General features: G+C 42.0%; 1 protein-coding gene and 2 long non-coding RNA genes across 7 annotated transcripts in view; 2 read left to right on the forward strand and 1 right to left on the reverse strand.

The window, feature by feature from the left end:
• LOC113145771 (uncharacterized) overlaps nt 1-13,643 on the forward strand; it is a 32,619-nt gene extending 18,976 nt beyond the window's left edge. The window contains exons 2-6 of the long non-coding RNA XR_003297267.2: nt 6,410-6,564; nt 6,788-10,867; nt 10,980-11,078; nt 11,180-11,364; nt 12,299-13,643. This is a non-coding gene — a long non-coding RNA (uncharacterized LOC113145771). The remainder of the gene's footprint in view (nt 1-6,409; nt 6,565-6,787; nt 10,868-10,979; nt 11,079-11,179; nt 11,365-12,298) is intronic.
• Nucleotides 1-16,131, reverse strand: part of tp73 (tumor protein p73) — a 24,932-nt gene continuing 8,801 nt past the window's right edge. For 2 of the 5 annotated variants that reach the window (XM_026332833.2, XM_026332835.1), the window contains exons 4-14: nt 13,637-13,885; nt 6,711-6,897; nt 6,429-6,544; nt 5,546-5,655; nt 4,949-5,091; nt 4,747-4,838; nt 4,476-4,603; nt 4,146-4,300; nt 3,875-4,007; nt 2,027-2,120; nt 1-1,787 (exon numbers count right to left, since the gene is read on the reverse strand). In XM_026332833.2, coding sequence (XP_026188618.1) covers nt 1,386-1,787; nt 2,027-2,120; nt 3,875-4,007; nt 4,146-4,300; nt 4,476-4,603; nt 4,747-4,838; nt 4,949-5,091; nt 5,546-5,655; nt 6,429-6,544; nt 6,711-6,897; nt 13,637-13,885 — 1,809 coding nt within the window. In that variant the 3' untranslated portion in view covers nt 1-1,385. Of the gene's footprint in view, nt 1,788-2,026; nt 2,121-3,874; nt 4,008-4,145; nt 4,301-4,475; nt 4,604-4,746; nt 4,839-4,948; nt 5,092-5,545; nt 5,656-6,428; nt 6,545-6,710; nt 6,898-13,636; nt 13,886-14,847; nt 15,075-16,131 lie in introns of those variants that run through there. The other 3 variants (XM_026332837.1, XM_026332836.1, XM_026332834.2) reach the window with 3 other exon arrangements.
• LOC113145772 (uncharacterized) overlaps nt 14,002-16,131 on the forward strand; it is a 5,648-nt gene continuing 3,518 nt past the window's right edge. The window contains exons 1-2 of the long non-coding RNA XR_003297269.2: nt 14,002-14,293; nt 14,480-14,543. This is a non-coding gene — a long non-coding RNA (uncharacterized LOC113145772). The remainder of the gene's footprint in view (nt 14,294-14,479; nt 14,544-16,131) is intronic.

The following is a 16,131-nucleotide window of genomic DNA, read 5'->3' on the forward strand; positions in this document are numbered from 1 at the left end:
CTTATTAATCTTTACAAAACTAATGACAAAAATTACCAGGAATATCAAAACAGAGCACTGAGTTTCTATTTACATTATGGTCATGAATAATACTGATCACAAGCGCAAATAATTCTAAATGATTTAGGCTACTTTATAAGCATTAAGGTGCTTTTTCTTTGATCAGTCAGGGGTTAGTGGGTGAAAGTGTGTTTTTATTGTAATGGTACAAGGTCAAGTACTTACTAGAAACAAATCTGACACCATAATAGAACTGCACCATGATCAATTGCTAGTTGGGGGAAAAAAAAACTGGAATGTTGCTATTAAATATCCACAAACAAGTCACATTAAGATACAAGACTAATCTACACAGCTAATCACTAATCAATATATGAGGACCTTGCCCTGCAAGGTTTTCCAAGATACATAGAAAAGGACAAAAATGCTACTCCTGTCTAGTGTTTTGATAAGCAGGGATACTTTTCTTAATTTATCATAGTTATTACAGTTCTGATTAAATCCCTGCAACTGATACATAATACTGCTGTTTGCATTTTGTCTTTCAGCTGTTTGGAAACATGTTTCAAGAAGTAGACTGACACAGAGCTTCTTTTGACTTAACAAGAAAGTAATGGATGCAACAGTTTGGAAATTATGCATTGACTTTGAGGGGTTTTCATGAATACATGCTATTAATACCAAAGTCCATTAAAGAGATTTTAAAGAATGAAATAAGGTCATACTGAACTAGAAGCTATCTCATGAATATTCCCATTCACATATACATGACTATGTGTTCCCGAAACTATGAGTTTGAGTTGCCACTCAGTTCTATACATTTGGTTCAAACAGGAGAGACAACATTATGAATCTAAATACCCTTTTTCAACCACTAGTCCAAAACATTTACAAGCTGTGGTATATACATTTATACAGGTGAAGGAAAATTGAAATAACAATAAATAAGTCAAATAATTTTCTCTATCCAAAAACAAAGTTAGAACTAGCGGCGTTATGTCTACTCTGACATTTGTGCGAACTGCTGCACTTTATGTGGATGGTGGAGAAAGAAAAAAAAAAATCTCTCTTGCATTATTGCACAGTGCAACCAAGTGATGTACCGTTTTTCAGGATAGCTCTTTAAACATGCACTTATGAGAGTCCAAAAAGCACAGTTCAGACCACGTGCGTTTAACATCGACAGTGTTATTGTCACAGTGGTGTTTGTGACGTACAACTGAGACATCCATTGTGTCGTCTCCTGGTCAATCTTCTGGGTGGATCAATTGAAAATATGACAGCAACATCAAAGAGAACATTTTAAGAGCATATCTACGTGTCTTAACTCTTTAAATGGGCTGATGCTGACAATAACTTTGGCAAGACAGTCCCGAGATTCAGCCTCAGTGAATGTCACTTTCCATGAACTCCTCCTTGATGGAGTGCTTGCTGCGTGACGCCTTGCAGTCGGGCATGTCAAAGCCAAAGTCAGCCCACTCATCGGTGCCTGCCGCCATCCCTGACGTCCCAACAACACCTGACCTGTTGGGGATGGTGATGGTGTGGCGCACCCGAAAGTGCACAGCCTCCATGACGCGCTGACGTTGCAGTTCCCCACCGGCAGCCCCGATGGCTGCCATAGCAGAAGCGGCCATGTTGCTACTGGAGCGAAGAAGCTGCTGGCCGTGATAGTCATGGTGATGAGTTGAGGCAGGCATTTGGAGGGAAGCACCTTGTTTCATGTCCTGCAGACCTCTCCAGATGGCAAGGCGGGACTGCTCTGGTATTTTCAATGCACTTAAATCCTGATGAAGGCAGGAAGTTAGACGTTAGAGAAGTGAAGAACGTGGGAGAAAACACTGATCTCTGTAATCACAGGCGATTAAAAACCCCACAGGTTACATCATGACATCTTCAAATACCTTTCTCTGGGACACTTTTACTTTTTAATTTATGTTTCACTCTTGTGTGTTCCCTACTCTTTACTTTCACACATAAAATAATATTATAATTTTGAAATTGAGTGCAGGAAGAGAATGATTACCTCCATGGAGAGAGTCTGGAGATGGTAGATAGACTGGAAGCCTTGCGACATGAAGTACTCAATGAAGTTCTGACAGCCCAGACTGGTTAGAAAACTGTATGGGGAGAAAAGCAGGGCTGCTTAGACCGCCATTAAACCACACCTACAAAGCTAAACATAGGACTTATAAAGAAACAACTAAGTAACACTGGTGAGAAGTGCACCTGTGCCTGAGTCGAATAAAGATTATCCTAACTTGTTAATTAGGATCAGCAATTATTTTTAGTCAGAGCTGAAGAGAAAAGCCCCCAATAATTTATGTGTCATTATCTCACTGTCTAATCAAACTAGTCTTAGTATATTTCAAAACTGACTTAAATAATTAGGGCACATGTCTAGCCTCAATTGTAGAAACTACACATCTTGATTGATATATGTGGTGGAGGTATGAATTTAGATTAATGATTCATTAGGCCATTTTTGCTTTGGTGAAGAACCTTTATTATAAATACATAAAATGTTAAGGTTTTGGCAACATACAGTATATTCAAAGAAGAAACTACCTGTACAATCTAACTGTACAATGAACAAAACATCTAGAAACCAAAAAGGTAGACAAAGTCTGCCATATCAAAAAATCTTAAAAATTACAAAAGCAAAGTCCAAGTATTAAAATGACTGCATCGACACAATAGCGTAGAAAAGTACGGAAAAAAAAAACAGTTTTAAAATAAATAGAACGTAAACAATGGAAATTTCTTTTGGAAAAAAAAAAAACCCCAAAAAACGCTGTAGTGCATTGCAAAAGAAGCGTGCGTACACAGTGACAGTGTGAATGATGTTAGATGTAACTGTATGACACACAGTAATGACGTGATGGCAGCCAATAAGCTGCTTGGCTGAACACGGCTGATGCCCGTCAACACATCTGACTTAGACACTGAGCAGATACGTTTGGACACAGCTCATTCTACTGAGGGCAGGTCAGCTTTTATATAAACAAGAAAATATGTTTTGCACTTTTACCTTAAACACTACCTGTAACATTACCTCAGTTAATGTTCCTCTAAAACGTAACCATGTGTTATTCATTATCCAATGGATTATGCTTTTGTTTTCCATGCAGCCAATTCTCCAGTGGAGTTTCATTGCAGCACCAGTCATGGTGGCAAACCTGTCTGTGTATCACGGTTCCATCTAGACACATTTTGCTGCAGAATGGAACTTTTCAAAACAACAAAAAAAAAAAACAAAAACAAAACAGTTTGACCAAATTTGTACGAACTTGGCCAAACAAAGTTGATGTTTTGGCATCGACATGGCACCCATTTGTTTTTAACCCATAGCCTTGTATATAAAGATGGATGACGTGACCACCGCCCAGGAGTGAGGCCAATTGCTCCCTGGTGGCTTGTTCGCAGTCAAGGTTATAAACTCCGTCCATGTCTCTATGTTAGTTGATCGGACATGAGCCAGACCACATAGTAATCTAACAGTTTTCATCATGTTACGTATTATCATGCTGATTTGTGTGTAAGTGGTCATTTTTCTGCTCGTGTGGTGAATAAGTTATTTGACTATATAAAATACAGGTGTATTTCAGAAGGCTGACAACCTTAGACTGCTGGCCTGATACAGCAGCTTCACCTTTGGTTGCCACTGCACTAAATCCAAAGCCAATTTTGTCACAAAAGCAGGACGTCAGCTCTTGTGTTTGCAGTATTTAGGCTTCACGTTTGCGTCGTGGCAGGAAGTGATGCCACGTTGTCCATCTTTATATACTGTCTATGATTTAACCTGACAAGTGCATCTGATTGTCTGTTGGTCTTTTACAGTAGAATATAGGAGTGTCATTGGAGGGTGAGGTACCTGACGAGGCTGGGGTCAGGGTTATACGGAGGGGGTGGGCTGCAGTGGGAGGCTGACACTATAGTGTGACTGCTGTGGCCACCGTTCATATCACCGTTGGCCTGCATGTGGTGGCTGTTGAGCATGTTTGAACCTGCGGGAAATGGAGGGTTTGATCAGTAAAATGAGGAGCAGACAATAAGCCAAGAACGGTACAGTGGCCACAACCAGGCAGGTTTACGACAAACAGGCACATTTGACTTGAGTCACAGACACAGACACAGACACTCACCCATATGAGCTATGGAGTTGGGGGCAGTGGTGTGTTGCTGGGGCTGCTGCCCCACCAGCTGGTTGACCGAGGGTGATTTGCTGAGGCCTCCGGGACCATGAAGCTTGTTCATGTTGGACAGTGGAGAGTAGGGGGAGGGGGAAGCAATATGGCTCCTAGACAGAAAAGAGACACTTAATTAATTTGCAGTGGGAGTTATTTCAGTCTATTCTGAGTTTATAGCTTTAACTTCCTCCCTCTAGCAGCAAAATGAGTTACAAAGCAAACTCTGTGTTCGTGTTGGACGTGTGTGCACGGTCGTATGAGCAGGTATCTGGGCTGTGGACTCACGGTCTCTGCAGCAGCTGCTGCTGTGTTTGCTGTCTGTAGGATTCCACCAGTGGCTGCGGCACCAACTCCACCAGCTCCAGACTGTCTTTGATTTTCATCAGCAGCTCAAAGTTCTCCCGACCACGGACCTAAACCCAACGCGACAATAAAATCAGTCGGGGAATAACGACCGGCCAGCCCATCCTTTAAGTCAAATGTAAAGAGCTGTAATTTATGGAATTATTTCACATGAGAACTGAAAGTCTATAATAAGTGCTGGAAAATGTCTTACAGGGATATAATAAATCTCTTCTTCTCCATGCCGCCTCTTCCTCATGTTAATATTGGGACTGGGAATATTTGGTGGGCTCTGTTTAAAGTCTGCTGACAACAGAAACACAGTTATCATCAAACAGGTTTCCAGCACGTCTCACAATCTCACGATGTGTTTACTGACAAATAAAATGTCACACATCCTGAGAATTTCAACTCACTGCGCTTGTTGGCACTGCCATTTTTGGCCACACTCTCATTCAGGGCCTGTTGTTCTCTGAAGTGGTCCTCATCAGCTTTGCGGTCTCGGCCCGGACACGCACATATCCGACCTTCAAATGACCTCCTCCCCAACACTTGACCACTGCAGAGATGATGGGAAATATCAATACTCTCTAACTTACTAACTCGAGTGTTTTTATTATTCAGCTTTGTGCGTCATTGCACTGCACTCTCTCACACTAGACAATGGCATCATGGTAAATGGCACCGAATATTAAAATGTGTAGTAGTAGAAGTAGTACTTATTATTTAGATAAATAATATAGTACATTCTACACTTCCCTTTGAACTGTCGATTGGTCATTGTGCTTTACGATGGAAACATGTTTAAAATAATATACCTCAAACAATCAGCAAGTAAGTCTTAAAATAAAGCCTTAAAATAACAAATAAAGCCTTAAAATAAAGCCTGAAAATACAAAATAAGCCTTAAAATGAAGCAGAGGTCAAAGGGCTGAGAGTTGGTTGCTAAAATGAAATGAAGTACCTTGTTGGAACTTCTTGTGTGTGTGTGTGATTATGAATTGCAGACTTACTCCCTGGTCTCCAAAGTGATGATGATGAGGATGGGTCTTCTGTTCATGCCGCCCACACAGCTGCTGTTACACATGAAGTTGTATAGGATGGTGGTAAACTCAGTCCCCACCTGCAACACAAAACAATGAAATGACCAAATTTGTTGTTTTTTTTCTAACAATTTAAATGTATGGGTATCATCAGTCTAATTATCTACGTTTTGATCTTCTCATGATTTAAAAAAATAAAATCAGTCCTAAAGCAGAATACAAATTTTTTCTGACTCGTTCCATCTGGGCCTTGTGAGGAAACTTCAGGGTTTTTGTGGTTCAAACACTTTTGATCTGCACACAAGCAAAAGCTGAACTTTGATGCTAAATGTGACCCGTCCCCCACCAGAGGGTGCTGTTGTAACGCACCTTGACGTGAGCCAAGGCTAGTGTGCTTCTTATTTCGCTCCTCAGGTGTAATCACAGACATGATGATTTCTCACTCTTGTGCTTGTTCGTACATGCCCGGGATCTTTATTTATAAATGCTTTTCCTCTGGAATACCTTACTGAGGTTTCGTTGGAATGAACATGGCTCATCCCCTCTGTGCTTTGTATAAAATACTCAAATATCAGAAAATATTAGGTACTTTTTACATATTAATGTGTAATGTAAGCATTTGTGTAATCCACCTTTTAATTTTTATCAAAACCTTTTTCTATGTTCTACCATCGGCCTTATCCACCTTTTTTTTTTAACTGACAGGTTTAATGATGGAAAAATGAAAATAAATGAGAATGAATGAACATAAATATAGATCATGTCTGACATTTGAAGTTTCAAATCAAGCACCTGTGGTTTCTAATATGCTTTGCTTGTCTGTGTGATACACAGAAGCTGATGAACAACCAACCTGCGGAGCCTCATAGGGGACGAAGACGCTCTGTCGGCCGGTGACAGGATCATCGACGTACTGGCAGAGATTGTTCCCCTCCACTCGGATCAGGTGACTGGCTGGGGCTGCTTGACCTGTGGAGAGAACGATGGAGGTAAAGTGAAGACACAGTAGGTGAGGCAAAGCAGCAGACACCAGATAATTTTCTTTATTAAAGGTTTAAAAAAAAAAACAAAAACTTTGGGCTCTGAGGCAAAATCCCAGTATAAGTTATGATTAGTGTGCGTTGACTGTGATTACCATCATTGAAGTCTCGTCCTAGTTCGTGATTGGGGCAGCGTTTGACCACTTCCGTAACGTGCTCCGCCTTCTTGTAGACGGGCATGGCTCTGATGATGCTGCCATGTGGAGGAGAGGACGACAACTTGATCTGGATTGGACATGTCTTTGCAATCTGACAGTAGAGCTTCTTCAGCAAGGGAGAGTACTGGGTGGGAAAACACACACATGTCCAGAGAGACTCAGGTCAGTGAGCTGATAAATGGACTTTGACTATTTGTCAAACATCCCAATCAACATCCTGGTTTCCACAACAAAATGCATAACTAATGCTGCGTTAAGATGAAACTACCTAAGTGTTCCTAAAGACTCACATCCATTAGTTATCAAGCAAATACTGAGTTCTTTATATTTACATCTTTGATCAACATTATGCAAAATTCAGTTTATGACAGATTCCTCTTAGGAAGTAGATATAAATAAAACTAAGGAGGGAAAAGGGAAAGTTAATCATGGGAAAAATAATGTTCCACTGTTGAAAAGTGAAATAACATTAGATGTGAGCCAATATATTATCAGCGCAGCAGAAGTGTTTTAAATCACACTAATAAAAAGCTGGGTTATAATATGATTTTAAAATAGTAGGGGCGGACCGCAGGACACTGTAATTGTCACATAAAATCAGGACCGGAGGACGTTAGTTTGTGTTGTAAGGGTATTATTAGAACGAATAAATGATTATTATCCAGCACAGTGGATTTGAGTGTCGTAATATAAGAAGCTGCAGAGGAAAAGAGCATATTTAAAAAAAAAAAAAAAACTAGACTGGAAAAAATGATTATGTCTGTGTGTGAGAACCTGCTGAGAAACAACGAAGGAAACGAAAACCATAAAACCATCTGATGCAGGAATTTCACGACAGGAAAGCTGAATGAGAATGTGCTGAGCTGTGTTAAAGTCTGTCAGTTGATGAGCATTTACACATGCACATGCATGTGTGTGTGTGTGTGTGTGTTCATTCCTGCTCAGATGCATCCAGAGACACTGGGACAAGGGATGGGAAAGCTTTAACATGTCCCGACACAATCAGGAAATCTCAAAAATCTTCCCCATGGAAATTAAAGTGGGACCTTCCTGAAAAAAAAAAAAAATCTGAGAAGACGGTTGTCAGTTTGTCCTGTGTGGACTAGTTTGTCCTGTGTGGACTTGCTGCAGTGGGCTTGATTATAAATGCAACAGCGCCCCCTATGGTAGGAACACGGTACATGCATCTCAATAGCTACTACACTGCACAGGAGGAATTAAAACATTTTCCTTTTTGTTACATGAAACAACACACAGAGAAACAGAAAATATGGAAAGAGAGAGTTGGATGAATGGCCGCACTCGGACCTGACTGGTTAGTCTCTTATTCAACACCAGGGCATCAGGGGCGATTTCCCAGCATCATTTTCAGTTTAACTTTGGAAAATCTATCAAAGCATGTGGGATATGGGGCAAACTTTAGGAAAGTTCAATAGAATAGTTTTTAGTGTTTGACTTAAACCATGAACACCCACGTTAACCAGGCCTGTTACCCAAATATGATCCGTCCCTCACCCACAGTAGATTTTGTGATGCACGGTGGCATAGCACCAGTTTTACAGGAGAGGGTATGGTGTAAAAACATATTACTGCTGCATTATGGGATGGGAAACCTCAGAGGCTTCAGTCTAATTCTTCTCCTCATAAAGTCCTTTTGAAAAAGACTTTTCTTCTTTTTCCTGCCTTTTGTTTCTAAACCAATTTCTTCTCACCATGTAGGAATTTTTTGTTTGGCTTCCTGGACATTGATCACTCTGCATGTTACTGATTTTTATACTATCCATGTTTCTATTGCTTAAAACATCAGCAAAAATCTTTAAATGTACTTTCCCCACTAATCATCAGACTCAGATTTGATTCACCCGCCAGACAGCCTGTAGCCCAAAGGCGGCTGGGAAGCAGTCGATCCTACACCAACAACCTCTTGGATTCCTTGTTGTGACATCCTTACTAAGCCCCTCGCAATCACACACACCCTTAGCCCTGAGCCAACGAAAACCAGCGCACATTACCTTTTCCCACCTAGCTTTCCCTGACAAGTCTCAACAGCCTGCCCATACCATGAATAAATAATTTTTTGAGATTCATCAATCAGGCACACTTCTTATTTACCAGCCCGGGGACTTTTCCTGCTGCATTTATCACATCTCGAAAACTGATCTGGTGGTTTGTCGTAATGGTGTTGGAAAGCAGAGAGAATATTAACCAACCTTTAGTATTTGAATACAGGAGCACGGGAAGTGGTTTTATTTCTTTTAGCCAGCAGCACCACAGAAAGGAGCCAGGCACAGTGACTATATCAGTAATACCCAACATCACTAGTGTAGAAACCTCTCAAAGGTCTGTGCCACACAAATACACTCAAACCATTTATCTTTGCTGACTTACATCATCTCTTAGGTTTATGTTTTCACCTGTTTCTACTTCATGTCATTCTGACAAGCCCCTCGATCGACTGGCAGCCTGTCCAGGATGTACCCTACTTCCTGTCCAAAGTCAGCTGGGATTGGCTCCAGCCCCCTTGTAATCCTCTAAAGGGTAAGTGGTATAAATAATGCATGGGTGGATGGATTTCTATTAATTAATATTAATATTAAGCCATTATTAACACACACACACACAAAAATATGTGAGCTTATCTCCATGTGGTGTTTTTTTTAGGACCATAACAGAAGGTAAAAATGCTGTTTGTGCATATTATAAGCTACAAAGTGTTGAAAACATGTGGAGACATCCTGACTCTACACTACCACACTACAAAAAAAAAAAATCGGTCACTTGCCTAATTCATTGCAATTGCAATGATCAGTTTCTCCATCCATCCTTCTATCCATCCTCTCATTCACCCACTTACCCATCTCTGCCTCTACACTGTGGACCAGTGCAGGCAGGTCCTGACAGGCTCCTGGAGACAGGGTGATAATTGCCAGATCGTCATCGATATGCACAAGCAACGGCTTGCCCGCCGCAAATTCGCTTAACTGTCCAAATAATACATTTACTGTATGCATACACACAGACACACACACCACTGACCGACAGTATAGACAGTATGCATGCTGCACCTATCCACACAGCCTCAGCTGAATTTCTGTGAAGTCTGTAATTACACTGGATTCACTTTAATGTAGAGTGTTGCACAAACTCCCACTACTTTTTTTATTTTGATGTCAGAATTGCTGCTTGTCAGTTTTTGCAAAATAGGAAAAGATGTAATGACCTTTGGACATTATTTTTTAAACATCAGCCACTGTCTCTTCTCTAGTTAAAGATCTAACGCAGGAATAACTGATGATTTGCATAAGCAATAACATGCTTTTTGATGTTCCAGCTCATTTTTTACCACAATCATTTGTGACGATTAGGGGAAAAATTCAGTCTAATTAAGATATTAAAAAAAAAAACCCATCTGTACCCACTGTCAAGTTGAATAACTTCACATTAACTTCACTGTGCTCACTAGGATCCAGCTACAACACTGGCACAGTCCATAGAGACTGTAAAGCTCCGGTCTTGTAGACCAGACAGCATATAGACAGTCTTACCCAGTGTTATGGGACACAATACTGGACATATTAGTATCCTGGATTAATGACGTCCCACAGTCCACCTCATTTCCCAACTAGTGCGGATGCCGGACAATGTACCCTATTGTGCAGGGATGAAACTAGTTATGCTACGTGAAGGCTCTTTTTTACACACTTTATCTGCTGGGTGATATAAAAGCACTTGTGTTTAAAGTATAAGTTGGCCGGAGTCACAAAAACTCACGTACTTATTAGCTTCAGGAATGTGCTGGCACATTGTTGCTGATAAAACACACCAGAGCACCGAAATCTGTGTGAAAATGTTATTGAGTGTGTTTTCCCAGATCTGATGCTTGGCAGGAAGGCCGACGATGATGATGTGGCCGCGGATGATGCATGAGGGAAGGTGGGGAAGGATGCATTGTGCAGGGCGTGTTGGGACCTGCGTCCTAACAGAGAGAAGCTAATAGCTGGGAAGAGCAACTTCTGACAAGCCGCTGTGCAGTGCATGCTCGAGCCTGCACCCACGCCGCATCACACCCCCTCCCACTCCTGCCGCATATTATTGTATGCATGTGCACACACACACACACACACACATACATAAACTAAAGCTGGAGTGTGTATGGAAAGAGGCCTTATTATTTGACAATGCTGAGGTGCTAGATCTAATTTCCAGCTGTGGTGACACTTGTCTGCGTCCAAGCCAAGGAATCGTCTTGAAGGGGCAAGAGAACGCAGAGTTTCTGAGCTACTGTCACTAATGCATGGTGTCTTGGTAAGACAGTATGGGCTTGGATAGACTTAACTGTATGTGGAAACGTAATAGAAAAAAAGAATTGTGTCTGTTCTCATCTGTTCTGTTGTTCCTTTGAATAGTGAGGCAGATGTGGACGACTTGGCAGCCAGTTGTGTGCAGCCACAAACCTAACCTCCCAGGAATCATTTAATCAACAAGCTGAGAAGTGGGGAATTAATCGGAATCACTTGCCAACTACCTTCCTCATAATCTCCCAAAGCTCTGCATACCACCCACTGTTAGTGGGAGACAGAGGGGCAGCAAGGTACCTGATTATAGTCAATATGCCCCTATGGTGTTCGGCATTCCCCGCTGCCTGAGGCCATAAGAAATCAGACTGTTAACTCTTTCTTTCAAACAGTGACTCAGTCTGGTCCACATAGGCATCCTTTTTTTCCGAGCATGTCCAGACCTGGGCCTTAGACTTTAATTTTGCATAAATGCGTACACCCACATGTGCATGCACACAAATCCTCATGCACCCTGGTGTTATTTTTGGGGATTCCCCTCCATTATCAGAATCATGTTCGCTCTGAGAGTCTTAACTGTAATCTCTTTTCATTTTAAGACCATCACTTCTAAAATGACTTGCCAGTGTGATGGTAGCATTTAAAAAAGGGTTTTCCAACTGAGCCTAAACGTAGCCTGAAACACACATATGGACAACGGTTTTTATTATTATTACTAGTAATAGTAATTGTATTCTTCGCATGTACTAGTAGGTGCCACAGATACCTTCAGTGCACACCTGTAGTGTACTTTAACATGTGGATTATATAGTCTCTTTTAGGACCAGACATGTTTTGCTAATGATGGAAGCTAATAACAAAACATTATGTTAAACTCCAAATGGACATTCAACTGGTCTCTCTCTCTCTTTTTTAAAATCCTTCTTCCATAATGGTTCTGCTCATCTGTATAAGCCCAGGTTTCCTCTGTTCTCTTTCTGCTGCCTGATCTTCTGTATCTTACGTTGTGTTAAATATTTTCCAGGTAATGCCCCAACAGAATGCTATGACTTGAATGTGTGTTGAATAACTAAATTAATCAAACAGATGGTTTCAGAGCTAACTCATTAAACCAAAGGTGTTAAAACAGGCTTCTGCCATATTTCTTGATTTAATTTCATTGTGGTAATTTCTCAGGTAATGCAAACTACTAGTTTTTAACTTTTTTTTTCTTGGTTTCCGATCATGTAGTTTGGCCATGAGAAAGATCCGAGTCAGAGAACGAAGGTGAGAGGAAAGAGATGACAGACATATTTTAGGAAGAGCACAGGGTGAAACTTGAGGCGCCAGAGCCGACGGCCATGAGTATGTGTTAGGAACGGAGGAAGAAAAGCACCGGGTCAAAGACCACCACTCTACTGTCCAGAGGGGGATCTTCTTACATCACTGAGGGCAGAGTAAAGAAACCCACCATGCATGGTTTCATCCAGCAAACACAGCCGTGGAGGAGCCCCTCAGCACACAGAGGCATTCACAGGCCCAAATGCTCGGGTCACACACTCTCTCACACACACACACACACACAAACACACACACACACAGTATGAAGGCAGTTTTTCTTGTTTCAGGGAGGTCAACTGTGTGACAGTCGGAGGTGACACCTTTCTAGCAGGAGACTTCTTATCAGGTCATGACAAAATACACAGCTCCCATTTCACCTGTCTCTCACCACCGTCACCTCACAAGGTAGTTGTGTGTGTACTCATAAGGTCTTGACCTAAATTCTTTTCTTTAGTTTTGTACTGCATTATACTCCAACTGTACTACTACTGCAGCTATTTTTACCCTTAGGTATTTGAAGTACATGTAAATGTGTTGTGATCGTTTCCAAACTAAGAAAAGCATCTTTTCAGAATGTGGGCGTTCTGTTTGAGGGGAACAAACAGGACCAGCCTTTCCAAATATTCATATAATTACTATACGAATGCATTATTACAAATGTATTGATCACTGACACATTGATCTCATATAGTGAAGCAATTTATGATGCAACAATTCTTAAACTTACTTTACACTCAGTGTCCATAACCCAGAATAGCCTGTAACAAACTGAGTGATACTGTAGGTGAATCTATTATTAACCTCTCAAATTAATATTGAACCACGTGCTTTCTAAGGTAAAATGGCCACCGAAGCCAAAATGTAATTTTAAAAAAAAACAAACACTGTTTTACTGTAAAGGTTTGGATAAAAAAAAAAAAAAAAAAAAACTTGACCAAAAACACACATGAACATATCTCAGCCATCTACCAGACCTTCTTCGTTGCCTGGATATAGAGGTGAGTACAGGACAAGGTGAATCACTGAATGATGCACCGCTTTCTCTTGGATACGACACACCTGGATATGTGCTGGCTTGAGTGCGTGCATGTGAAAGAGTTCCTTTGTGTGCATGTTTATACGTGTGTTATAAGAAAGTTAGTCAGCAAGACAAAGGGCCAGAATCACAGAAAAAAAAGATAAGAGACAGAGAAGCACCACTTGAGCACACAGATACACACAATGCACTCCAAGAAAATGTGTACTCACGGTCCAAGTGGCAGACTTGGCAGTGCTGGACTGCTGGAAGGACACCTGGAAAGCATGCGGCCCAGGGTAGTCCGTGTTGGAGGGGATGGCCGGGGCAGGCGACAGGCCCTCAAAGGTGGAGTTGGGCTGGGAGTAGGGAGAGGGGGTGGGCACGGCAGATGAGGAGGCGTTTTCGGAGCTGTAGGGGCTGGCGGATGTCGCACGGCTCCCCAGGCTCTCCATGCTGCTGCTGAGCAAGTTGTACTGGGACTGGGAAAAGACAAGAAGAGGGAAGAGCATGAGGGAGGCAAAGAGGGGAGGGATGAGAGAGGCAGAGCTAGGACACAGGTAGAGGTGCTGGAGAGACAGGGGCTCGCATGCTTAAAGGGAGGTCGAATTACACTGGGAAGGGAGATTTGAGTGTGTGTGTGTGTGTGTGTGTGTCTACTTTGTGTGGGTACATGTAAAACTGTAGATGTCCAACCATCAACACTGAGTACTTTTTGTGTGATGTCTATGTGAATTAACCATGACAGGTGATAGAACTGACACAAGCTCAGGAAGGTAGACGTGTGTGTGTGTGTGTGTGTGTGTGTGTGTGTGTGTGTGTGTGTGTGTGTGTAGGTGGGTGGCAGCTGCAGTCAGATCCCCACAGTAGCCTCCTTGGGGCTATATGAGGTGAGTTGTAAAACATAGCGTGCTGTCTAATTGCTTGCCGTTCCTCCCCTGTCGAACTGTTGCATCGAGATGCCTGTGGTGACGCACTTGTCAGGTTTAATGTTAATAATGTTCACAAACGGAGAAACCAGTGTGAAACTCATTTATAGCCCATGTCACTTTTTTTTTTTTTTTGTTTCCCATCAGCCATTTGTTGATTCCCTCTCAGGACTAGGCAATAAACAGAAGGATCAGAAGACACAAGTGATCAGTAAGTCTACCTCCTCACCTTCTACTCATCAAGTCATTTACTTTTTTTAACAACCAGTTAACATTTCATAAAAAAGTTCAGCAGGATAACAAGAGAAAACCACATGTTAGAAACAACTTACGTTTTTGAAGATGCCAGATTTATCCCATGTGTGTGTCAAATGACTGACCCTGACCCAACCTTCACACTGAGATACAGTAGTCAAAGTGTTACACACACACACACACACACACACACACACACACACACACACACACACACATACAGTCCACATGCAATTCCAAGAAGAAAACTAAACATTTACCTTCTTTTTCACGTAGTACATCCTCTAATGCTTTGGTCTCATTTGTCAACTCTTCATTCAGAAATGTCCAAGCATAGCAAACCAAGGAGAGGGCAGGACCATAGTCTAACCACAGAGTTCAAGCGAGATGTGCATCAGTGGACACACCACTCTCAGACACATGTAGAGCCAGGACAGGGAGAAAGGTGAGGACTGTTGTGGAGGAGAGAGAAACGATAGACTGAGAAGAGGGGAGAGACGGAGAGAGGGAAAGCGGGATGGGAACCCAAAAAATGGTACGATGTTCTAATTATGGCATGCCCGGACATAGAAGGCAATGCCGGGGCGCATGTACACACACGCTCCAAAACACCTTGTGAAGGCCTGCCCTAAGTAAACACTGTCTGGTCTGAGGGAAAGGAGAGAGAGGGAGAGAGAGAGAGAGAGAGAGAGAGAGAAGGGGGGGGGGGCGCATAAAACACCAAGAGTTCAAGGGTCAGACCCTGCAACACCACCACACACTCTACTGTATATAAAAAAACAGACTCTTCAACACTGCTGGACACTTTTGTTAAATCCCCAACACAAACCGTCATATGGGAACCAACCGGGTTCAAAACAACTAATCACTTGTTTATTCAGGGAAATTCAGGAAAAACGACCTGTTTTATAGGTTTTTATAGAGGCTGAGTGTATTTACTTTTTCCTTGTGTGACTTGTTTGATGTCTTTAACCATTAAATTCCTTATGGTCCTTTTCACATGAACTAGAGGGACCCAAGCATCCATGCCGTGCTGATGTCTCTCTCTTCTCCATGTTCTCTCCTCCCTGTCCTTGTTTTTCCACTCAGGTTCTCTGACCTCTGTCCTCTGCCTGTCACAGCCTCATTCTTAGATGTGTTGGATCTGGGTCTTTGTGCTCCAGGGCACCCACACTCCACCTTGCCTATGCCTCTCCCTTTCTGTTCATGCTGCCCTTGTCTCTCTCCTGTTGTTTGTTTGTTTCCTAATCCTGGATGTGTAAACGGAATACTTGGGTTTAGCCTCTAGTGAGTTTGTGCAGTTCGTCCTCTGCCCGAGACTTTGCTGGAACCTGGAAGCTGCTCGATGTCCTCCCAGATCTTGTTCTTCTATAACGTCTATAATGTTTTCAGCTTGACTGTTCATGTGGGTTATTTATTCAGTACATAACATTTTTTTGGAGGTGGGGGATCCTTATCTGATCTGAGGACAGAGCAGCACAGTTTGTAAAGCCCCTTGAAGCTTTACGACTAACGTTTACCTTTTCAATCCTCCTGCGCTCTCA

The sequence above is a fragment of the Mastacembelus armatus genome, chromosome 7, assembly GCF_900324485.2.
Source record: "Mastacembelus armatus chromosome 7, fMasArm1.2, whole genome shotgun sequence".
NCBI lineage: Eukaryota > Metazoa > Chordata > Actinopteri > Synbranchiformes > Mastacembelidae > Mastacembelus > Mastacembelus armatus.